The sequence below is a fragment of the Argentina anserina genome, chromosome 4 (assembly GCF_933775445.1).
Source record: "Argentina anserina chromosome 4, drPotAnse1.1, whole genome shotgun sequence".
In the NCBI taxonomy this organism is placed as follows: Eukaryota; Viridiplantae; Streptophyta; class Magnoliopsida; order Rosales; family Rosaceae; genus Argentina; species Argentina anserina.
The window spans coordinates 16,338,519-16,363,909 of record NC_065875.1 but is presented as its reverse complement, the minus strand read 5'-3'; the positions used below and the strand labels follow the sequence as shown (position 1 = coordinate 16,363,909).

At 39.1% G+C, this 25,391-nt stretch overlaps 3 protein-coding genes and 1 long non-coding RNA gene across 4 annotated transcripts; 2 read left to right on the top strand and 2 right to left on the bottom strand.

The window, feature by feature from the left end:
* Positions 1 to 320: 320 nt before the first annotated feature.
* On the bottom strand, positions 321 to 3,330 carry LOC126792269 (uncharacterized). Its single transcript, XM_050518730.1, has 7 exons — positions 3,153 to 3,330; positions 2,807 to 3,006; positions 2,087 to 2,230; positions 1,530 to 1,973; positions 1,245 to 1,448; positions 916 to 1,193; positions 321 to 672 (listed from the first exon to the last, which is right to left on the bottom strand). The coding sequence occupies exons 1-7, from the start codon at positions 3,328 to 3,330 to the stop codon at positions 321 to 323; spliced, it is 1,800 nt and encodes a 599-aa protein (XP_050374687.1).
* Positions 3,331 to 9,176: 5,846 nt separating this feature from the next.
* LOC126791700 (late embryogenesis abundant protein Lea5) lies at positions 9,177 to 9,914 on the top strand. The gene is made up of 2 exons (XM_050518163.1): positions 9,177 to 9,448; positions 9,569 to 9,914. Exons 1-2 carry the CDS (start codon positions 9,393 to 9,395, stop codon positions 9,804 to 9,806), a joined length of 294 nt encoding a protein of 97 aa, XP_050374120.1. The 5' UTR covers positions 9,177 to 9,392; the 3' UTR covers positions 9,807 to 9,914.
* Positions 9,915 to 11,888: 1,974 nt separating this feature from the next.
* On the bottom strand, positions 11,889 to 13,727 carry LOC126791330 (uncharacterized). The gene has a single exon (XM_050517768.1). The coding sequence runs from the start codon at positions 13,508 to 13,510 to the stop codon at positions 12,191 to 12,193; it is 1,320 nt and encodes a 439-aa protein (XP_050373725.1). The 5' UTR covers positions 13,511 to 13,727; the 3' UTR covers positions 11,889 to 12,190.
* An 8,248-nt stretch (positions 13,728 to 21,975) lies between these two features.
* Positions 21,976 to 24,326, top strand: LOC126791708 (uncharacterized). The gene is made up of 4 exons (XR_007671850.1): positions 21,976 to 22,400; positions 22,486 to 22,617; positions 23,323 to 23,424; positions 24,046 to 24,326. It is a non-coding gene; the product is annotated as an uncharacterized LOC126791708 (long non-coding RNA).
* Positions 24,327 to 25,391: the final 1,065 nt, after the last annotated feature.

The window sequence follows — 25,391 nt, the reverse complement described above, 5'->3', positions numbered from 1 at the left end:
GCGACCATTCATAGGATTTCTTCGAACAATCCCATCAGTGTCGGGAGGTAGTAAGCTCCTTTGCCCATCACTCGATCAATCACAAAAGGACCTTCCCATTTAGCAGACCACTTACCACGACCATCAACTCGTTCACCGTAAGGCAAACAAGCTTTCCAAACTAAGTCTCCAACTCCAAAGCTGCGTCCTCTCGTTCGTTTGTCATAGAGCCGGGCGATCTTCTTTTTTTCTGCAATAAGGCGGTTGAAAGCTTCCATACGTCGAGAATCCAAGTCTTCATGTTCCTGATACATAGCCTGGACATAGTCTTCGCCAATCAACTAGTGTTGCTCGCGAACCCTCAGTGACTGAACATTAATCTCAATAGGAAGCACTGCATCTAGTCCATACATCAAGGCATAAGGTGTAGTACCAGTTGGAGTGCGTTTGGAAGTTCTATAAGCCCATAACGTGTGATCCAACTCTGTATGCCAAGATCGCGGATTTGCATCCAACATTCGTTTGAGTATAGACATAATGACCCAGTTGCTAGCTTCTGCTTGGCCATTCGATTGAGCATAAAAAGGAATAGAATGCAAAAACTTGATTCCATAATCAGCTAAGAACTTCTGAGTCTTTTCAGCCATGAAACATGCCCCCCTGTCTGCCACCAGACATTCTGGGATACCATATCTAGTGATAATATATTTGAAGATAAAGTCAGTGATCACCTCTGAAGATGTTGTCTTGACTGGTATGGCCTCTACTCACTTGATGAAGAAATCTGTAGCAAGTAGAATGTGCTTGTGCTGTAAGGAAATATTTGGATGAATCTCCCCAATGAAGTCTAAAGCCCAGCCGCGACATGGCCAAGGTTTAATTATTGGTTGCAGAGGAAAGTCTGGCACATGTTGGACGGGTCCATGCATTTAACACTCGATGCAACCCTGTGCAAAGCTGATGTAGTCCTTGAGCATGGTAGGCCAATAGAAACCATATCGTCGAATGAGCCATCTCATCTTAGGACCAGCTTGGTGTGAACCACAATTACCACAATGAACCTCTCGTAACCACCTCTTAGCCTCAGCTCCATAGATGCATCGCAGGTACAAGCCGTCTTCCGCCCTACGCAATAGTTCATCACCTCGAAGAACATTGTTAGTAGCATAATATCTAACCCTCTTGTCCACAGGCGCAGAAGGATCAGTAAGGTACTAGATAATTGGTTGTCGCCAATCTACAGCAATAAAGTCAATAACTGCTACCAACCATTCATCTTTAACTTCTTTCCTTGTCATAAAGGAGGGTAATGTGCGTCTCTGAACTTTTAAAATCCTCTCGCAAACGCCATCTGCCAAACGGATACCATTAGCCAACTGTGCTAATTCATTGGCAGCAAAGTTTCGTTCCCTAGGAATATAATCAAGCACCACGTCTGCAAATTGATCTAACAACTCTGATGTTCGCTCCTAAAAAGGGAGTAATGTAAAATTGTTGCACTTGTAGACACCCTTGAGCTGGTTAAGGACTAAGAGTGAATAACCTAATACTTTCACCTCTGTTACTTCTAGATCAAGCAAAAGTTCCAGTCCAATGATGATTGCTTCATATTCTGTTTGATTGTTAGTGCACTTACATTCTAGTTGAAAGGAATAACAATGCCTTGCTCCAGAGGGGCTAACCAATGCAACACCTGCTCCTGATAAATGATCAGTGATGCTGCCATCAAAATACAGAACCCAAGGCTGAGTGCGGACAAAGGAAACAACCACGTTCTGGTCTTCTATATCCTCAATAATAGGATGATGCAACAAAAAGTCGGACACTGCATGTCCTGTAAGCGTCTTTAAAGGTGTATATTGTAAAGAAAACTCTGATAACGCCAAAATCCACTTGCCAATCCGACCCCTAAGCATAGGTCTGGTAAGCAAATACCTCACTAAATCAGTTTGTGCCACCACCACTGTGGTAAAGGACAGCATGTAATGGCGGAGCTTAGTACCAGCAAAGTACAAAGCTAAACACAACCTCTCAATTGGCGAGTATCTAGTTTCAGCCTCTAATAAGGTCCAGCTCAAGTAGTAAACTGCATGTTCAATCTTCTTGCCCCCTCTCCATCATCATCTTGTGCTAAGAGTCCTGCTATTGAGTAAGAGGAAGCTGAGATGTATAGCTTTAAAGGTATTCCAGGCTGTGGAGGTCTAAGAACAGGTGGATGAGTAAGGTATTCCTTGATTTTATCAAAAGCTGCCTATTGCTCAGGTCCCCATTGAAATTCTTGATCTGCTTTAAGTTTTAGCAAAGGAGAAAAAACTGTGGTTTTGCCAGCTGAATTAGAAATAAAGCGTCGAAGGAAGTTTATTTTTCCAAGCAAACTCTAAAGTTCCTTCTTATTCCTAGGTGTCGGAGCCTCTAGAACCGCTTTTGCCTTGTCCTCCGCAACATCAATACCTCTTTCATGCACTATAAAACCTAAGAAGGCTTCTGCTCGAACCCCAAAAATGCATTTAGCTGGGTTCATCCTAAGCTTGTGCTTTCTCATTCTGGTGAACACTGTCCTTAAATTCTCGATGTGATCTTCTTTCTTCTTAGACTTGACCACCACATCATCGATATACACTTCTTTCTTCTTTCTTCTTAGTCAAATCATCCTCAATGCATTCTACTAGTGCGACTGCCCCCCAAGCTTCTTGTTTCTCTCTATAAATTGATAAGCGTTGGAGAAAGGACACATAGGATTGTTCTTGCTCTTTGGCAAGTGATGTACTCATGAATGATTATTTTTTGTTTTCACGATGAAGCCAGGTCTGCTTATATATACTTTGACCTGTACTAAACCCCATCGTGTCAATTCTGTAGAAGTCACCCCAACTGGACGACCCTTGGTATCGATTCCAGCAACTCCTAAAGGCCTCATGTCCCCATAATAGTATTCAGCATCCAAAATGCAGGAAGCGACTGAGTATGGTCTATCATCTGCTTTCACTAGCTCTGCCTTATCAGTTGCGGGATCCCACATCAACATTTCTTGGTGTATAGTAGAAGGATGCAATAAGCTCTATGTATGATGTTGTATGAAGCGGTGCAGTCTGTAACAAAGAACGTCTGGAACAGCTCGGAAGGTCTTATCTTGACTTTGAGGATCAAAACTCCCAAGGTCTAAGCTAAGTTACCAGCAAAACTCCTGACCTTAAGATTGCTACTGAGAACCTTTTCCTTTGCAATGCCAAGTGATTCGACTGTTTTCACTGTAATAATGCTAACCGATGCACCGTCGTCGACGAGGATTTTGTTCACTCTCTTACCCTCCATCTCAGCTGATATGTATAAAGGTTTAATGTGCTGAGTCATGGTCGTTGTAGGATTTGTGAACATCATAAAGAATCTTTGGAGCTCTGTCATCGTGTGGGATTTATCAGCTCCCTCTTTCCACGTGTCTTTATCAACAGTTGGTACCTCTGTAGATGACAACTATGCGACTGTACCCACCTCCTGGGCAGGTGTCTCACCTCCAATGAATAGATGAGATGGCATTGGCCTTGGAAGAGCATAATTCGAGGACAAAGTGAATACCATGTTGCAACTAGAACAGTATTTGGCTATGGTATTCCTTCCTCGATGCTATCTTCATGACAAAGGTTAAACATGTTGCAGTCTGGGGTATCTACTATTTCTTCATCATAACCTTCCTCAAGCTCTTCCTCTTGATCAGAAAGTTCTAACCCTTGCTCATTACAGTGGTTCTTCCATATTGTCATCCGGAATTGACCCAGTTGGCGTTCGCGAGGGGAACTTACTCCTGAGATACTCCGTTAGCGATTGCTCCTGATGGACCTTTGGAGGAGTAACCACTACCGCAGCCTCGCCTATCTCTGTAACCACAAGTGTTGGTTCTTTTACTATTGGAACCACTGGTGTTGGTTCTTTGATCTTCAGCTTCCATTCAAACTGTGACTTGATTTTCTCTAGAACTGGTTCCTGGTGGCTTGGCCTACTTACAGACCTCTTTCGAACCCATTTAGATTGCGCAGGTTGTGCAACACTACTTTGTTGTTGTTTCTGCCGGATAAAAACACTCTGTTCGTGCTCTCTGTTTGCTGCCCTGCCATCATGGATTGAAATTATGCGCTTAGGAGCAGTTTCCATTGGTCGTTCAATTCGATCATGAACGATTTTCCTGGAGTATGGCTCCTTCCTGTAATTATCATTCCGACGAATGTGAACGTATGGCCTTAGACTAAGGTGGTTGTTCCAGCTGGTCGCGAGAGAGTTCGCCTCTGTTATACGCCTCTAACGTTCTTTTGGCCCTTCCCCATCTCTTTTGTACGTTCCTCTTCTGAGTCTTTGTAGCTTCCATGGCTCTTCCATGGTCTTGAACGTACCAAACATCTAGTTTTAACGACCTCGATGCAGGCGGTATGTATGGCCGTTGCAGCGCCTCGCGACTAGCTTGAGTTTCCGGCGCATTTGCCCCACCAAGACCTGAGCTTGGCCTCTTTAGCGCTTGAGCATAAGTGTTCATCTGAACTCTAGCTTTCTTGGGGTTGCCCCTCTCGTATGGATTCATCGGCGAGCGAGGCCTTCGATGTCTTCTTGCTTCCTCGTGTCTCCCAGAATTGTCACAATTTATGGAACACTCTTTCTTGCATCGATTACAAAGGACATAAGTTCTTGCCTTTGCTACAGTCTGCTTCTTGTTCTGGACTACACCCTTCTGTTTACCCTGCTCATATTGCTCGGCTCCTGCAACCGCTTTCGCCAAGGGCACTTCCTTCGCTGCTGTCTTCATACCCGGCTCAGGCTTTGAGGCAAAAGACAACACTCCCTCATCTAACCACGGTTGTACCTGGTCCTTGAGCTGTATAAAAATACGAGTATCGTGAGTCCAAACGTTATGAAACTTACAATACCGTTTGAGGCAAAAGACAACACTCCCTCATCTAACCACTGTTGTACCTGGTCCTTGAGCTGTATATAAATACGAGTATCGTGAGTCCAAATGTTATGAAACTTACAATACCGTTTACCTTTAACTTCTTCCACAGTCGGAAACTTAGTCCATGGTACAATGGTTTCACCCTCAGCAATAAGCTTGTCCAAGATCTCATGAGCCAAGGAAGCATCATAAGTGTACCTAGCAAACTTAGAAGGGTGGCGAGCCTTCAAAGGTGTTGTCAATGGTGTAACTTCCACCACTGACACTATAGGGAAGGGATCAATATCGACCCATGCTGCAGCTCTTTCAGAATCTACCTCAAGCATGCTTTTGTTAATCCAGGTTTGCAGCTGATCCTTGAGCTTAACACAGTCGCTGTTTGGTGATTGAACAAGTTGTGAAACTTGCAATACTTTTTCCCTTCTATTTGTGCTGCAGTAGGCATTGCAGTATCATGCTTCACTCTTCCACTCGCGAATAATTCATCCACAATCTCTGGAGCCTTGTGAGCATTGTAGGTATACGACTCGTACTCAGGCTTGGTGAATGCTACAGGGTCTCTAGACATCTTCAAAGCCTTGGAATTCAATGCATGTCTTCCGGCTATCTCTACTGCAGCTACTTCATCATCTACCTCCTCGACCCACTGCTCTTCATATGGATATGGTGTGTAGAAAGGATCTACATGCGAGTAGATAGTGGAAACCCTCTTAGTTCCAGATGGAACTGCATAGCGCGGTTTCAAAGTACCAGGGTGATAAGACACAGGTGGACCTTTTGGAACTGTGGCACTATCCTCCATCTCACTGAGGAACACTTGGTAGCTTCCTACCTTGTTCATTAAGTCTGCCATGCTAGAAAAGTAGGCATCATGATGTTTGGCCCGCTGATGGGTTTCCAAACCCTTTATAGCAATTCGAATGGCATCTTGTTCCGCGAGTGGTGTTCTGCACTTTGCTTGCTGAACCTTGAACCTCTTCAGGAACTCCAATGCCGACTACATTGGTTGTTGATACATGGAAGTCAAAGATGACAAATCCACCTCAAGCTCAACACTTCCAAAAGTCGTTTTAAACATTGTCTCGAGTATGGACCAATCTGAAATGGACCTTGGTGCTAACTTAGAGAACCAAGATAACGCCGGTCCCGACAGAGATGAACCGAAAGCCCTCATCTTGAAGACTGGATCAGATGCATATGGCTCGCAATCACTATGAAAACGCGAGATGTGCTCAGCTGCATTCTCGGAACCCTCTCCTGAGAAAGTCTGGAACTTGATTGGTCGATAACCCGAAGGCCAAGGACATGCTGTCACCCATTCTGGGAATGGACTTTTATAGGATATGTTCGCGGCAGCATGACCATGAATGGTCCTCACACTCTCTTGGATCATCTTCTGAACCTGCTCTTTGGTAAGGGTCTGACCCTCTTCTGCTTCTTTCTTAGGCTCTTCTCGATGCTCCCCTTGACGCTCGCGATGGAAATGGTGTTGACGCTCTTGTCTCCCGCTTGGTTGAAGAAGTGACACTGCCCTCTGAAGTGCCTCAAACTCGGGAGTGTTCGAACGTCTTGAACTTCCAAACGTAAACTTTCCCTTTTTAGCCTTCGTCTTCTTTTCCCTTGCGGGTTTGATAGGCTCTGCATCTGATTTGTCAGCCTCCTCATCTTTGTCGCTGGCTTCGTCCTTTTCACCGGCGTTAACCTTCCTGTTGGACCTATCCTTTTTCGTGGCCTTAGGCTTGTCATGGTTCTGTCTCTCGTAAAGCCCAGTGACAGTCCGTTGTATTCCCAACGCTTCTTCGATTTGCTTAAACCGCTCGTCCTGGCCTTCAAACTCAAAATGAGCATTGTTCGCCTGCTCGTTAGCACTCATAACCAGCCTCTTCAATCTGTCGTGGTCTCAACTAGATGCTGACCCTGTGTCGACTGTAGTTGCGACACAATATCCAACGTTCTCTTGACCGCAGTCATTCTCTCACCGAATGACTCCTCCAATGACTTGACTACCTTTGTCAACTCCTTGAAAGCTAGTTGCATGTCTTCTGGTGTCGCCATCACTCCAAATTTTAGTAATGCCTCAACCGCTGTTAAACCTTTGCAAGTCGATGTGTTGTGAGGAACAGAATGCGAGTGCTCTGGTTTCGAGCAAGGTGGATATCCTCTTGAGTAAGGATTCCGACTTGCTATCTTGACACCGTCCCACTGGGCGTGCCAAATGTTCGAGCTGGGAAAAAGATTTCCTCAGGGAACAATTAGCAAGCCCCGATTTTGAACCCTAGATAGTTCTAACCTTCGTTCTCTGTTGTTACTTGGCGTGCCAGTACATTTGAGTTAGGTACAACTCTTGCTTGTTGATGATGATTGCGCTCACGTACTGTCTTCTTCTCGAACGATTGTTCCGCAGTTGCTGATAAACCGCTGAAGTTCAAATGACCTATACACAACCGGAGTTGCTAGGTACCTTTCACTCCACCTCAAGTGGATGGCCGATCTTACTTTAGACCGTTTGGGGAAAAGCAGAGCTTATAATGTGGACTCTCCTGCTGTAGGGAATTGCTGACTAGTTCAGACTTTTGTGTTTGCTAGAAGCTAGGCTAGCGACTCGATGGACTTGACTCTAGTTGCCGAAGTTAATCAGACTTGTTGCTACATGCAGCGCGAGGCGTACATCTGGGTAGCTCCGCTCCAATGGGAGACTTGGTTGCCGAAGCTAATCGGACTTTTGCTCTGTAGGGAGACTTGATTATGCGGTTGCGCGATAGTTTGTTTGACGTTGTTTGTGTGTTATTTTGCACATTCGACCCCTTTATATAGAAAACAAAGATTGTTCTTTCTTGCGGATCAAGTCTTGAGAACCTCTTAGTTGCTTTGGATTCACCTTCCTTACTCAACTCAGATTCTATACAGCATCAGTCCCCGAAATCTATTCCAATAAGGAATATAATCTTGCTCTTTGATAGATTTTCTTCAAATAACCGGTCCACGAGTCTAAAGAATCTAAATAATACCGGAGTATTATTTTAGGCCCAAACACCTGGGAATGGGTGTTGATGCGGTGGAGGATTTGATGGCCAAATAGAAACAAAGAGATCAAGGACTGTGAGGTGAGAAGGCCGTGGGGTGGAGTTGATTAGCGACGCCATCCTTGAGTGGTAACAAGTTTTGAATTTGGGGTTATCTTTGAGCAATGCGGTGAGAATTTTTTTATAGCAAATTACTTTAAAGTACGAGACAACAATTTAGTTTACAAATAACTCACTATTTGATTTGATAAAACAAATAAAGACCAAAATTTATAAATAAGGACCAAATGATGGCAAGTTGCCACATGTCATAAAATATTTTACTTTTTTACCCCTTTTTGACCCACAGTGTTTGCTACTATCAATAGATATGTTATCTGCTACTGTCGATTATAAAAACTAACTGCTACCGTCGACTTATAAGACACCTGCTACTGTCGACTTGGAAGGTACATGCTACTATCGACTATGAATCTAACTGCTACTGTCGACTTGGAAGGTACCTGCTACTATCGACTTTGAAGATACATGCTACTGTCGACTTGGAATGTACCTGCTACTGTCGACTATAAATCTAGCTGCTACTGTCGACTGAGAAACTAATTGATATTGTGGTTTTTGGTGAATAAAATTCAAATTTTTAAAATTTCTCAAACCATATGCAATATAATACTTAAATGAAAGCCCATGACATAAGGAACAACTTTATATAGTGGCTCACCTCCAAATTGCCGGTGGTTTGGCCGGAAAACTTAAATTTGCCGGAAAAAAAAAACTAAAAAATAAGGAGAGAGAAATTTGTTAGATTTATGAGTGTCATTTGTTAATTTTCACGAAAATAAATGTATTTTAGATATTTTTGCATTAATTAATGAAACAGTTTTGTTTTACTTATTCTTTGAGTTGAGCTTATGTCTTAATTTATATGAGAAATATGAAAAGTAAGTTTTTTGTTAATTTAAATGTGATCTAATACTAGTAAGTAATTTTTCCAGGAGTGATCATATTAGTATGCAAATTAAGGTGTTGAGCAAATTTACTGGCTAAGACACAAGAAATGAAGAAAATGTGTCGATCTCCATATGTGATTGTTAAATAAAAGAATAAAAATTTATTTCCACTGGCTACATCTCTGAACGTACGTGTCAATGTCCCACGGTTCATTTTGACCTTTCATGACCATATAAATGGAGACGGAAACCCTAACCTTCCTCCTTCTCATCCTTCCCACCGCCACACTTATCGTTTCAGAAGCGGAAGGGAAGCACCTCCCTCACTTGTCCTTCATCTACTTCTCCTGTTCAGCAAGCTACTGCACCAGTTTTCATTCTTGAGAATTCATCTCAGTTTCCCAAGAATTGACAGGCTTCTGCAGTAGCTAGCTATATATATAGCTCTGTTGGATCCATCAAGTTATCACCAACACTAACACCTATCTATCTGTTGAAACTCCAATGGCTTCCTTCCTCTCTAAAGCGAATCTCCTTCCCGTTGCCGCTTCCATTCATCGGTGAGCACTCCTCAAAATCTCAAATAACTGCTCATTTCGATGTGCTTCATATTTAAATGCGATGATATTTTATTTTTGTTCTGTTGGTGATAATTTAATATTTGGTAATTGTCGGAGCAGACGAGGTCACGCGGCGGCTTCACATGGCTCTGTGGCAGCTGGCTATGGAATGGGAGGGTCCAGGAACGCTATGGTGATGAAGCTGGACGAGAGAGTTGGGATGACGAAGGAAGAGTCTTCGTCTGCTTGGGCACCTGATCCTCGAACTGGGTACTACAGGCCGGCTAATATGGCGGATGAGATCGACCCAGTGGAGCTCCGGGAAATGCTCTTGAACCAGAAAGTGAGGCAGCAGTAAAAGTCCAATTATATCTTGTGTCTTCTGTGTGTTCTTGTTTTAAATTTAGTCGTTGTCTTTACTTGAAATGAATCTCAGTATGGACTATGGAGTTTTTTCATAATTTAATACTGCTGTTGTGTGTCTAGTATAGTTGGTACGTATGATCGTTCTTGGCATAATTCTTTTTGTTTAAAGACTAATAGGATATGTAGCTAAAGCAATGGCCAAATAGCATAGAAAGCATGTTATACCATATGTCGTCCTCATAGGTAAGTTGAGTTTATATGGTACCTCAAAAACACCATGATCGTTCTTGGCATAGTCACAATCAGATCTGTTGCAATAAATTTAAAAACATTTTGGAACAGAAAAAAAAACAGTACATTCATATTCATGATCCGGCCTATTAAAATATGTGTTGTCTGAATGTAAGTAGTATAAATGTAGCTTTAGGTAAATATATATAGTAAGAATGAAGAGAGAAAATAATTCTAGCTGCACTATTTTGTGTAGTAGTGTAGTTGAGATTTAGGTTGACTCAAGTCACTCAACAATGGTTACAGTGCTGGAGTATAACAATCACATTGGGTATCTTAATGCTCCTTTTAAGTTTTAACTATGCAAATAGCCAACACTGTTATGCTGTATATGCTTTTATAGGAGATCAGGCTGCGTCGTAGATATGAATCAGACTTGAAATAAGACTTAGACCCAATGGCCAATGATGCTCCAAAACCAACTAATACGTAATATGCGTAGTTCCCTACAGTTAAGAAGACCCGTAGTAGTGTGGTTGAAGCAGCACCAAGGATTGCCACTCCGTAGTCTTGAATGCCACTAACAAAGAACATGTCAACGTCTCCATAATTAAGTCAGAGGCAGTAGAGCCAGTCTCAAGGGACTCAAGGTGCTTGCACGGCGCAACTAGGCTAAGACTCGAACAGTGGCGTCAACCATATGTCCGTATCCATGTATAGATTTGCTTATCAATGGAACTCTCGGTACGTGATACGGGTATCGCATGCTCGTAAAATGAATAACGTCAACAAATTACCAAATTTACTTCGCAAACCAAACGAGACCTTAAAATGGTTCTCAGTTCTTCGTCCACAATCAAAACTTTCATTTTTGTAGCATTAATGTGTATCAACTAAAGAGCAATACAAGCACAAGGCCTTGGGAATCTGGGAGCTTGAGCCCCGGATCATGTAAAGGTAATACAAAAAAAAAAGATCTACCGGACAACAGAAAAGAACAAGGCTTCACTGTTTTAGATCTTCTTCTCCCTTCTTCCCAGCTAACACGCTACTGTTCTCGCATCATCTTCACAATTAATTATTTTTATTACAGGCAGCAATAGCTGGTATATATCATTTATTCTCAAAACGTGGCCGCAGATATGGCTTTCTTCAATAGAGAAAATCTAAGGCCATGGACCAACAAAATATCCAAGTACAAAGAAAGCGAGGTCGGCTCCACGAACTCATTTTTGATCGATTCAGTTCTGAATTGCAAGTCAATAACCGAGTCCCCACTTCAACAGCCCCCTTTTTTGGGTCGGATTCCTCATCAACAGCTTTCGTCTTGTCCTCTGTTTTGTATCTCATGATTCTCATCCATATCTCTTTCTTCCTCACTCTCCTCCTCATGAAGTTCCGCTAGTAAAATGATAGGACCTTTCATTGTGCAGTAATAAGGAATTTTAGATGAGTGACAAAACTAAGGTATACATTGATCTAGTGAGACCAAAAGGAATATGATTCTACACAACAAGGTGCACATGCCCCTAATGTTTAACCGTGGCGAAATCCGGTCACCTCCTTAGATTCTCCTTATACGAGGAGAGTGAGGGGGGCATTTGGATTTTTATTTTCCCCTATTGTGTATCAAAAAGATAGAAATCCATTGTAACTATTGTGTTGGGGATTCTCATAACATGGTCGCTTGTATAATTGGATTCATCGATTAGGCCTTAGTATGTTGAATGCGAACAAAACAAGCATGTGTGTGCATGTGACATCTGAAACCCCTTGCAAATTTTAGCTACACATGCATGCAATAATACTTCCCAGTACTAGTAGTACTCCATCACGGTCCAAGTTACAAAAGATTTAATATATAATAATACAAGTTCCGATACAACAAAAAAAGATGGGTCAACATCATCATCTTCTTCAAAATCTGCATCTCTTTAACTGATCCACCCACTACCCACTTCACTCTCCATTTTTGAGTCTAATAAAAAACCCAGAAAATTAACAAGACTGTTCATGGCACTGTGTTACATGGTATTTATCACTAATGGAATAGAGACCATAGACCAAGAAATTAAAGATAAATGAACATAGTAATAAACAGGTGGTTTAAATTAATGAAGAGACATTTAATGTGTATAATCTTCTTCAACCTCTGACAGATAGCAAGGAAGGAATTGCAGACAGGTTAGGGGTGGTGCTCTTATCTGAAGTATTGGCTTGTCGAATAATGTCCCTCTTCCCGTCTTTCGAAGACGTTTTGCTGAAAGCTCTCATGGGGCTAGCGAAGGCCCAACCCCAGCTGCTTCTGCTTCTGCCGCCGTGGACTAGAACCCCGGGACCACCAGGCATTGCTTTCCCGTTCATGTCTTCGGCTGAGGAAACCCAATACGAGGACGACGAAGAGGATGAAGAAGATGAAGTCATCATGAACCCACTAAAAAGCCCGCCACATTTGACACGCTCGGCGCCGTTGCGAACCGCTGAAGATGACGAGTGTTTGGGCTTGCCCTCTCTTTGAGACTCGACCCTTCTTAGAGTGCAGTCGCCGAAACCTGTCGAGATCCGCTCGAAGAAGTCGCCGGAGAAGCTCCGGCTGCCGCAGCCCACAGATCTGGATCTGGAGACCTTCCGCTCGAACGAAGAGGCTGAAGCTGAGGCTGTGGCTTGGCTGTTGGGGCTGCTGTCGTCTTCAACCTCGGTCTCAGCTTTATTCCTCAGAGAAGAACCCAAAGACTTGTCCCTCCCAGCTGCTGTAGTTGTTGTCGCCGAAGATGCGAAAGACGAGGAAGAAGATATCTTGGAGTTGTCTCGGAAGCTCTTGCTATCGATTTTCTTGGAAGTTTTGTGGTGGTGATGGTGTTGGTAGAGAAACGACCAGAACCCATTTCTTTTTCTGGGGCTAAACTCATCAGCAGCATCCATGAAATGACCCCTCCTCGGCGTCGTGGTCGACTTGCTCCTCTTAAAAACCATATCCGCCGCGCGGCCGTGACTATTCTCAGACCCACTGGCAGTCACCTTCTTCTTCTTCCTGGCCAGGAGAAACGACATCCTTGCCCGCCGTGTGTAAAACTCGTCGTGATGAAAAGACTCCCCGTTTGGTTTGGACCGAACAGAAAGCGATAGCGACAGCGAGGTCGACGAAGGACCGGCTACAGTACTTACACCGCCGGCGGCACTGGCCGTGCCGGTGATGTCAGATCTAAAAGAAGGAGAAGATGAAGAAGAAGCGGAGTTACGAACAGGGAGAGGGAAGGAAGAAGATACGAGCTTGCCGAGCTTCTCTTGGAGACAGAAAGCGCAGATCCCACCTGGGTTGTTTCTGAAAGGATGGTCACTGCACTGCATTCCATCACCCATGTCTTGATCCTGTATAACAATCTGTTCGCCATTGCCAACCCCAACATCAACCTTACCTCCTCCTCCTCCTCCTCCTCCTCCCAAGCCTTTGATCCCTTCCATCATTAACAAACAGAGCTAACACCCCCTGATCAACCAAGCAAATACTTGTTATTACAGGCGGTGATCTTTCCGCATTATTCTCAAAGAAGAACAATAATGGGGCAGGGCTTCTGAGAGAGAGAAGGGAGCAGAGGGAGGTGGGGGTCAGAGGTGGAAATAATAATAATGAAAGATGTATGGCGTTGAAGAAGTAAGGTGGACTGGGGAGAGAGAGAGAGAGAGAGAGAGAGAGAGAGAGGAGAGTCCCCAGGAGCACGTGGAAGACTGACTGCTCAATGGGTTAAGAAAAGTGAGAGAAAAGAAGACAAACGAAACACTAAATATTTGCAGGGTCCTATCCCTTTGCTCCGGCAGAAGAATCTCTATCAAAACGGCACTGTGCGCCAGAAGAAGGGGGCATCTCTCCGGCTCTCCCAACCTTTGCATGGTTTCATCTCAGTGAAAATTGTTACTTACTTACCAGTGATGAATCGCCTATAGTTTTACCATTTTACCTTACTCTAAAGTCTTAACTAACTACAATGCAATTATAATGTGTGTAGAGAAATGTCGATACCAGACGGCTCTAGTCCCTACTAAATGAACTAAGTAACAAAGGGTACTCAAGTGGATGCTCTTTTTGTTTGATATGTGATGTGACATAACAAAAGGTTGATTACATTACAACGAGGCGAATATGCTAATAGTGCAAGTTTTTCTACTGTGATGGCTTCGGATGATGAATTCGTTGCTACTCATTTCACTTTACTAACACAATTTTGCGATTATTTGATAAAATAAGAAACTAATTGTCTACCTACATCCGATAAGACAATTTTCCGTGCACATACTGGATATATATTGCTCGCCTAGTCTTACTCAACAATTCCATGTTCTCAATACAAAGAAAAACCAAAACATAACTAAGGAAATAAGAAAAAAAAACTATATGTAAATTAAAAAGCTAAGGCAGGATACCAAAAGTGAGCCGAAACCCAATCTTCTTGCATGCAGTACGTTTTGGATCTGCCATCATTCTTATAGTTCAGCCAATCACTTGTATGGTTTTCTCAAGTTCCCTTCATTCTTACATTCAATACATAACATACTTTTCATTAATCTCCGTGCCAAGGAAATGTTAAATATCAATCATTTTTCTTCTTCATCATATATCACCGTATGATCTAGCTAGAAAACAATTACGAGAGTTCTTATTTAATTGAAATAGCAGCTCCATTCAAAATGAAAAATACAATAAGTGTAGAACCACGAGTAAGAAACTGCTCTTGATCAAGAGTTAAATGAAGGTTTTTACACTTCAAAGATGATTGCTTTCTCGGATGGTGGTAATTTTTCTTTTGATCTAGAAAATGGTTTCCATGAGTGAGTTATTACTCCGGGTTTGGGAGCAATTTAAAGTATGACCCATCATCAAATGGTATTTTTCATAAGCTGGGGTTCGAATCTAGGATCTCCCTCACCAGGAGTAACCAGAGATGGAGGATACTTAAGGGCTGTATAGGTTGTAGCCCGGGATATTTTTTTCTAGTTATCCAACTACATGCCAAGAAATCATCTATTTGCATTTCACTAGCCAATCATATTAGTTACTTACTCGATAGATTTTGCACTAGCAACTCCTTTCAAACACTACAACTCCCTTTACACCCCCAACTCATTAACACAAAATGGTTCCAAAACAACCCATTGACCCCAATCAGGCGCGGATCCAGTGTACAGCGCCGGGAGACTCAAGTCCCTCCCAAATTCTTAGAGCAAACAAAAATAGTAGTACTTATTATACCTATAATTTCAAGACTCAACTCAAGCCCACCTAAAAACAAAACCTAGCCCAAAATCAGATTCAAATTGTCAAAATACTTATTAGTCTTTCCTTTTCTAAAACATTAAAAAACAGAGAGGGAGTAAAAAGAGGTATGTTCGACACTCCTTGAGTTCATGCATGGTTCTCCAATCTCCACTCATTCTCTTTTTAATTCTTAGCTCCTAGAATTGGACATCAAATCCCTATGAGTTCTCTATCCTCTCCGTCATCCTATTCAAACCTAATGTAAGTATTGCAATTCAATCAATTCAATCAATACATATTTTACTCATTTAGGGTTAAAAAATTGGGAGAAATCTGGTAATCTGCAATTGGAGAAATCTAATCAAGATAGAATGATATGTAGATATCATTGAATCATTCAATGACGGATGTGGATCTAGTTGTTAGTCCATTACAAGTTTATAACCTTGTAGTCTGTTGAGTGTTGCTAAGAACTTACTATTGCTCTGCTGGTGTTTTGTCTTGTTTTAACTATTCTAGTGTCTACGACAACCACGAAAAATACATTTTTAATTATGAATATCTTAAGAATAGACTCATAAGTAAGATGAAATATGATTTTCTTGACTATTGCATGGTCTTTCACATTGAGAAGAAGTATGTTAATTCTATTAAAAATGCGGTGGTGATTGAGGATTTTAAAAATTTATCAAATCGTAGAGTTAAATTTAATTAGTTTATACTTGTGTATTATATTTGAGGGGTAATACTCATTATTATTTGAGATTTTTCATTATAATATTCTTATTTATTTAATTAAATTCAAGTCTCCATACTCTCCTGATCCGCACTGACCCCAATCAAATCATAATCCATAGTTATGAAATGAAAATTAACCCGGTTTAATTCAAATCCTGCCTCTATTTCTTGTAGTAACCTTGCAGCGTCCTCTTATTTGCGGCCTAACATCTGTTTGCATGAGACTAACCCGTTAGATTGTAAAAAGAAAAATTGATTACGTACTAATCACAACCGTACAAAATTGGGGAAGAACAAAAGCTTCTACAAGAGATTCTCCTGACTTATGGTTTCGGTGGATATGCTACGTGTCGGGCGACAGACTCAGGGCCGAGCTACTAGTACCGTCCCAAATATCTTATTATACTGCAACTTCAAGCTTACAATTAATTAAAGCTTTTCTCTCAATCCTAACTTACAGCTGCATCTCCTGCTATGTCTCCTTGAAATAAATATTGGAGTCATGTTTACGGCTCTCTCTGCCAAAAGCTGTTGTTAATTTGTTATTATCAATACAAATTGACTTTAAAAATGTATAAATGCTACACAATTACTTTGTAATTAAACGTGCAACCCAAAGTTTCCGATAGAGATTCTTTCGCTAGGGTTAGGAACTTAGGACTGGTCAAGTGATATATAGAAAGTTGTATATGTTTTCAGCTGGGGAGTTAAATTAAGGATTAATCTAGTGTATATTAATGTATGTTATATATCTCATTCAACGGTTAACAAAGAATGTTATTTTTATGATCTCACTCACAAAATAATATTATTCGTTGTATGTGAGATGTATAACATACATTGATATATATTATAATTTTCCCTAAATTAATCAATGAAATACTTTTCATTTCAAGAGCTGGAAGACTTTCGTATCTATTCCTTGTAAAAAAGATTTGGCATATCGGAGTCGTACCCCTTTACAAGCCATCCATTCCGAGTGTTTGACGGTCTCCGTAGAGGGGTTGACTCTCCTATCGCATGGTGTTGCATCCACAAAGTTTCGAACTCGAGATCTTACTTGAGCCACAACAACGTATATATTTATTACACTATAATGAGATAAGATTATTTCCAATTAGAACCATTAAGTGGAGGAATAGTTGAAAATTTCTTTTTGTTACTCACTTTTCAACGTTATAGCTATATATATCTTGATTTTATATATATATATATATATATATATATATATATATATATATATATATGAATGAGTTGATAATCTCTCTATCAACTTAAACTAACAACATTATTAACTTGATGTAGATTGATACTTTGACAATTACTTACTATATACATACCTAAAATCTATACACTCGATATGCTCAAATATGACAAAACAATGGGTCTCACTAACCATCAATTACTTCTAAACATCTCAACTAATCCTCAGTTTAGTTGTGAATTAATTGAGGACAAACATACAGTGACGGATCTAGTGTCCAAAAATTAGGTGAGCGAACAAAAAAGTAACAAAATATAGTAATGTTGTTATAATGAAATAAAATTATTGTTATTATGGTATCATCCAAGCTACTTTTATACAACACACTAGTCCATAAAAATCAATAATATGTTGGCTATCATATGGTATAGCATCATTGATAGTGTTGAAACCCTTATTTCTACCCAACATAAAAAATATTTTAGTCTGGTCTGATTAAACTTGCCCAACTGATGCTGGGCACGCCATCTCTAAGATCCGTCTCTACAAATATATATATACATATATACACACACAATAAGAAATGCTACAAGGGCGATTGAATTTAACCGTATGAACCCCAAACTATCATCCAGTGAATATAAAGGATGGTTTAAAGAGGAGAATAAGTCTTTTGTTTTGGTTGAAGCTCCACGGTGGAATTTAAAGGTTATGGTGAAGCTGCTGTAAAACCCAATTCTCAAAAAACCATCATTTCTTAATCACTAGGGGTCATGTGATCGAACAAATTAACCCACCAATTGTTGAGTTTGTTGCCAGAAAGTAACCGATCAGTTCCAAGCTACGTTCTTTTAGTCAAATGCATGAAGGCGTATCGATCCTAAAAATATAGAATCACCCCTGAAGTAGACAAATATTAATCTCTCCATTGATGATGCAATACATGGTTTTTCGAATAAAGATGCAAGACATGGTGAATTCTGAAGAGTTTATTTCAATTTGAGGTGGTAGCGGTTTTAGGATTCTCACAGTTTGACTTGAGATTAGGACTACGTTGTTTGAACTCGATCTGTTCTACACTCATTTCTTTATTTTATCATGTTCTTTTATAAAGATTTTTGGCGCATCAATTTTAATTTTACAGTGATATGAAATCGAATGACGCACAATGCTTAAAATGTTCTTCTATAAAATGTTTTTTTTTCGTTCTTAAAAAAAGGCCTTTTTTTCTTTCATTTGTTTCTACCTAGCTCTGATCTATCGGCCGGTGAAAGATGAGGAAAACAAACACTCGCATCACTTTGTTTAGTGGTGGCTTGAACATGATGCAGCTCGAATCAATAAAGTAGGATAGTACATACATTGGTTCCAGGTTCAAATCTTTTCATAGGTAATTAAACGAAAGATATCATCACAATTAACCACTAATCCAAATACAAAATCAATTCTAGCATTCATGCATGATGTCAATCCTAATACAAAATCAATTTTTACCATTCATATATGCATGATCTCTAGATTGGAAAATGAGTCATTCATGTATCTTCCACTTAACCACGTACTAAACATTAAACAAGATCACCTCTAGCATTAATTCTTGCATGATATCTAGATCGGAAATTGGAAAACAAAAACATGCATGCATGTCCCACGCACACATATAGCAAACGAAGAGATTAACTATAAGGAGGCCCCATGTGTGGTTCACCCATGCCATGCCATCACAGTAGAAGACGATAGTGTTAAATGCATGCCTTGCTCAGCTAGCTTGTCAAGTTGACTATTCATGGATTATCTGATCCATCATTGAACACATCAGATGTAGTCGGGGCTAGAAGCCTCGAAACTAAATGTCACAGTACAATAGTGCTCGGACTCTTCGTCGTGGATCACCCACCAGCTCATGCAAGGTATGTGTCACTGTGATCAATTAGTTAGAAATTCAGATAGAGAGCGTGCTCACGTGGTTTAATGCAGGACGATGTTATAATATGCGGCGAGACTTCTTCCTGATTCGTAGTCACCGGAGAATGGAGGGAAGAGACGAAGAGAACAGTATTTGATTGAAATGTCTTCATGGTCCTTGCTACAATGCTACATATACTACTTAAGCTATATTTGCTAAAATAAATTTAAAATATTTTTATGAAGAAAGAAATTATATACGTCATATATTAGATTCATGCCGAGATGGTAATTATATGCTCGCCCCCCACTATCTCCTAGAAGATATGTGATGAGAATATCAAAATGCTAATTATAGGGTGCGTGTTGTGCTGGTAAATATACTTCAAGTTTGGGACTTCTGAAATATTTAAAACATTATTTGTGATATATAGCAAGAGATCGTTGAATTGTCTTTAAGACCGAGGGTTGTCGTGTAATTTTACAATCAATAGTTACCAGTAATGCTAAATGAACCATCTTTTAGTGAACCACTTAAATCTCACCTTAGGTGGCATGTGATGTGGCATAATCACATCATCGGGTCATATTTTCTGGTTTTTACATATTTCTATTTTTTTTACTTACGAAATTTAGTTTACCATCCTTACATTTATATTTTAGTTTTCTTTTCTTTTATGTTCTTCTTCCCGGTTGACTTCTCACCTCCTCGATCATTCTAAGAACTGATTGATGGTAATCACCATTTGTTTATTATTTATACATGTAGTGGTCAAATAGATCGAACGATGTACAATATATCACACCCGGTTTTTAAAGAGGTTTTTTTTTTCTGACCCAAGGTGTGAGCTAAAAATAAAATAAACTAAAGAAATTGCAAATAAAATAAGACACTATCTTAAAGAAACTGACTTATTATTTCATTACAAGGATACATAAAACCCAAAAGTACTAAGGATGTTTACACACCTACAACACCAACTAAGTCTAATCCCATTCGATCACTAATCTTCGTAGTTCTCAGCTTAAACATGTAAGACTATAAATGGGTGAGCACATGCAACCTGCGGCTCAGTAGGGAGCTATTCGTCTCAAACAAAGATAATCAAACAATCAATGTATAATGTATGTATACACATTCTACTCCAGTTAATCCACATAGAATACTACACTTAGCCTATACTTCTCATACTATGTATTTTACCAAGAAGGTGACTCATGACACTTAACCACATGAACTAACTTCCACCAAACATCAATCTCCTAACCCTCTTTTGCTAGTCATCTTGTTCATTTTCTTTTCTCCATCCTCGAATTACCCTTTCACATCTTATACTAATTGTGCAATAACCATGGACATACATGGGTGCATGGTACATGGTGAGATTATAGACTCAACTAAGCAAAATATTCATTTCATATTTCCTTAACTACCTTTATCTACACATGCCTTTGCATAATGATGCATCACTTGATGATAGATAAATCAAAAGTGTACATCAAATATTCAGCCAAACAAGCAACATACAACAAGCATGTTAACCAACATATATTCACACAATGCAAGTAAGTATAGGTTCCTCAGATCCCCCTACCTGAATTCCAAGTTATAAATACATGTTCCTGCATATAATAAAAACCGAGCACAAATCACATAAAGCACACTATTACTTTATGACTTAAGAACATACTTTACTATGAAGGTTATATCCTAAGAATATAGTACACAACCCAGTTCATGTCCTAAGCAAATGGTAGTTAATAGTTCATGTTACTTAAGGTTCATTTGACAGGCTAAATAACTACCAAGTACATATGTAATTGACACATAAAACTATTTTCACTATGCCAAGAGCTATTCAAATAAATACTGAAAATGATGCCACATGTTATGTTAAAAAACTAAGAATGTCTAAATTCAGTTTGTAATCAAATTAAACAAGTTGATACAAAGAAGTTATTGAGATCAAAGAAGCAAACTGTCATACAAATGCAGTTATTCCTAATGCAGACCCTCTAATTCGAAAAATCATATTTTAATCTATAAAGCTGCTTTTCAAAATACTTCAATACTGAGATGATCATTAGGAAGTCTATTGCATCTTATATGTGAAGACACTAACCTCAAATACCCAACCGAAATGTTCACTTTTTAGTAGCAAAGTGACTAGCTAGGTTTAAAACATGTATAGAGAAATTTCTGATGAAACCATTAACTTCTAAAATTTATATCCTAATCTAGAAAACCCATTTTGAAGAGATTCCAGCAGAAACATAGTATTTAAGGTGTATACTACGATATCTATGAAGATGCAAACTACAAATAACCAACATAATTGTACCAAATTCAAGTTAACAATAAACTAGATGTAAAACTTAGAATACTGAATTCAGAATGCAGACCCATCTTTGATATATCATAATTGTAATACCTGAGATTTTTAATCTCGTTTAACCGACATATTAAGACTAACTAATCAACATTTGTCGAATAACGTAGTTTAATACGTTAATATTAAACTACACGTCGCCACGAGTGTTTTTGATGCTTGAAATTATTTTTCTGTGATTTTACAAATTATTTTCTTTTGTTCTAAAATTTTCTACCTAAATTCATTTTACGTGACTTAACACTAGTGGTCAATTTAACATCGTCGCTTTTCAACCGTTGGATCAATTCGTAATAATTGGTTCTAGGCTTTATAAAAAGCCAAACTCATCTCTTCTTGGACAAATGGTCCGAGCCCAAGATTAGGCCCAAATTCTTCTTCCTTTAATTTTTCACTCTCTCTCTCTCTTTTCATTGTCTCCTTCTCTGTTTGACAACACAGAGAGATAAAGAGAACACCTCTCTCCTTCCACCTCCACCACACCTCCGCCGCCAAGCTCACATCGCCGCCGTCCTTGCCAGATATCCACATGCACCACCATCTCAAAATTGCCTCTCATTTCTCTTCAAAACTGTGGTACCAAATCATCTATTAGAATTCAAATTCCATCACCTGGGATTAGAGACTGACGGCAAAACTTGGAGCTCCAACGAGTTCCTCCACCCTCTCATGGTAAGACGCAGTCCTTTTTCATCTCTATTAGATTGATTTGACTATTTGTTCTTTGAATCATAATCTAATTCAAATGTTCCTCTTTTCTGCAAAAACTGCCATCACGTCGGCATCGAGGTTTACCTTCGTCGTACCTCCCTCCGTCAAGACCTCCTAAGCATCAACGACGTCTTTGATAATCAGATTTCTATAAAGGTGAGCTCAGTTCTATTCCTCAAGTTCTGACTCGATTTCTTTTCAATTCCTTCCGTTGGAACTTAAACCCATTCTTTGAGCTTAGGTGACTTTACAAACCATTGGGGGACTATTTGTGGAACTCTAAAGTAATAACTGCAAGCTTAAGCGTAGCAGCTACCGATGGGAAGGACAGATTAATGCAGAAGCTCCGATTTGAATTCGAAGGATCGATAAGGTAGTAAATCAACTTCTTATTCTGTAAAGTTTGTGATTTTGGTTGGTTTGTATTGTTGGGAAGTTTGGAATTGTGTTGCATGTTGGAATTGGATCGAATAGAGATGATTTTAGCATTGGATTTTTAGGCCATAACTAATCGGAGAAGAACGGGGTTAAATCCTTGGTTTTTATTGTTACAGAGTTACATTTTTACAGTTTTACTTATATGTGAAATTACCTTTTTACTCATGGTAGAAAGTTACCATTTTACTATTTTTATCTTTGTTTAACTTTTACTGTAAGTTATATTTTACTATTTTACTAAATAGTTTTTACCATTTTACTTTTTAACTAAAGGTAACTTAGTGAAAATGTTATCACTTGGCTACTAATACTAATCGATAGTTCTGATTTCCGTCAGGTTCGGAAATCGAGAACTCTTTTAACTTAGATGTGTTGGTAATTAAATAAATCGTCGGTATGTTTCTAAGTGTTTTTAATAATCTTAAAGCATGCTTAGTATCATTCGACGACTAAAGTTAGACTGTTTTCGGGTTATCCGAGAATTAGTCGATAAAAGGTCAAACAAGGTTAACATACTCTACTCCTGATCAAACCAAGAAATACTTAGTCAATAGAAGGTCAAACTAGGGAAGAAGGTCAAGTCATTAATCTATGAGTTTCGGATTTGAGATTGACTCTTCTACATTTCGTTGGAATTCAGAAAAAGGTGTTACAAGAGTTGTTCAATTCTTAGAGCAACAACAACGTATTTTGGAGCGGGAGCATACGTTATGGACTTGGGGAATTCTGCACGTTATTCCAAGTAGGGGAGCTAACCCTCTCATGTTGTTTTGGCCAATTATATGAAATTAATAGTCTAGGACTCGGGGTTAATTATTATTTGAGTTATTATTGATATATTAAATGCTTGTGAAAACCCGAGACTAGACACTTTAAAATAAGATTGTTTAGAATGTTATAGACCTGAGAGTAATGGGGTTCTGGGATACCAGTCCAGGACTTGGTGTCGAAACTGTAAAACCTCCGGTGGGGCAATGCCCTGTTACTATTCCACCTTGCATGTTATTCATTTATTTTAGGATATTGTTTTAAATGGACACTCTCACTCACTTATTGTTATTATTAGCAATAACCGTAGTTGTCCTCGACTTAAGGGGTGACTCTATTCCCTCCTAGTCGTTAGGATTGGTCATGTATTCCTAATATTTATTACAATCCTATGAAATGGATCCCTACTGTTTTAGCATGATATGTTTATTAAATCTGCATTGTTTTTCTTTTTTTGAGAAAAGGTTTTCTTTGAGCTCAAACTATTCTCAAACGTTTTATAAAACTTTATATCCTTACCCGATTTTGGTTTTCAAAATCATGAGTGGGCTGACCCCTACTAGGCAAGCGAGGACGATTCTCACCCATACTATAGTGTCTTGCAGGTTAGAATTGATATTCTGGAGCTAGGAGCATCGATAGAGAGTCAACATTCATTTATTGCCTTTGTGTTTGTCTTCCTCGTCTTTAATTCTTATATCTGTATCTCCGAGGTTACTTAGAATATTAAATCACCTTTGTACTTGTTATTTTTACTTGAGTTGTTGTATTTTGTTAGATTAGGCCGGTGACATTTCACCATCTACCGCATGTCGTTTGTAAACTCTGTAACTTGTAGAATTCGTGGAAATGTTTACAGTTGTTCGTTTCGTTTATCTTCTTTGTCGAAAAAAATTTATTCACAGGTTTTTCATTATCTTAGTGAGTGTAATACTTGAATTACACTTGCTAATCGTTAAATTATCTCAAATATACTGCTTGCATTCTTTTCCAGAAATGTGACAATAACTTCATCTAAAAACCTCCTTTCAAGAGATTTGATTCTTAAATAATATTTAAGATGTCCTCTAAAACACTTGTGAAGACACTAACTTCATTTAACAAACCAAAATGTACAGGGTTTAGTAAAAACACATCTGGGTTGAAAACTCAGAAAACCTGGTTTTCAGAATATAACTGGTATTGACCTTTAACATTGAAAAATTACAATTTAATCTAGAAAAAAAATCATTTGCAAGAGATTCCAACTCCCAAATGATCTTTGACGTATTTACTACACCTTTAGTACAAACAATAACCTCAACTATTGAACTAAAACATGCAGTTGTTTAATTAAAAGGCTGCTGGGTTTAAAATTTCGTTGGTCAAGTTTAAATCTCAAAAATGGTTTGCATACCGCAAACATATGCTTTTTGACTCAAATTTGACCAACGAATTTCAAACTGAAATTGCATCAAACTACACATAATCAAACAATATATATAAGCTTTCGATCATACAAATTGTTACTGAAACAAATACCAAAATCAAAGTATATGGTTTGCTCAAGTCTCAAGATCAAATGATTATTAAACAGAAATTTCCCAAATGAATGTTGCATCAGTTCATACTAAGTTTAAGATTCTTAATCTTCTCTATGGACGTATAATTTATCATATGAGGTCCATAGTCATTCTAAACTCTTATTCTATAAAACAAATGAAGAATCATAAGCCAACAATAACCTTATAATTGATCAGGACACCAAAAAACTGTAGAACAATATTGCTAAATGATCTTAATATCCTTATGTGCTTGCAATATATTTGGAAAACATGTAGGATATGAACTGAATAAAAGCATAAGCTAATTTATACAAGAACTAGGCTAAACAAGAACTAATGTGAGCAGAAAAGAAAGAATAAATAAGTAGCATATGTGATTGAAATAACCTTTGAATCT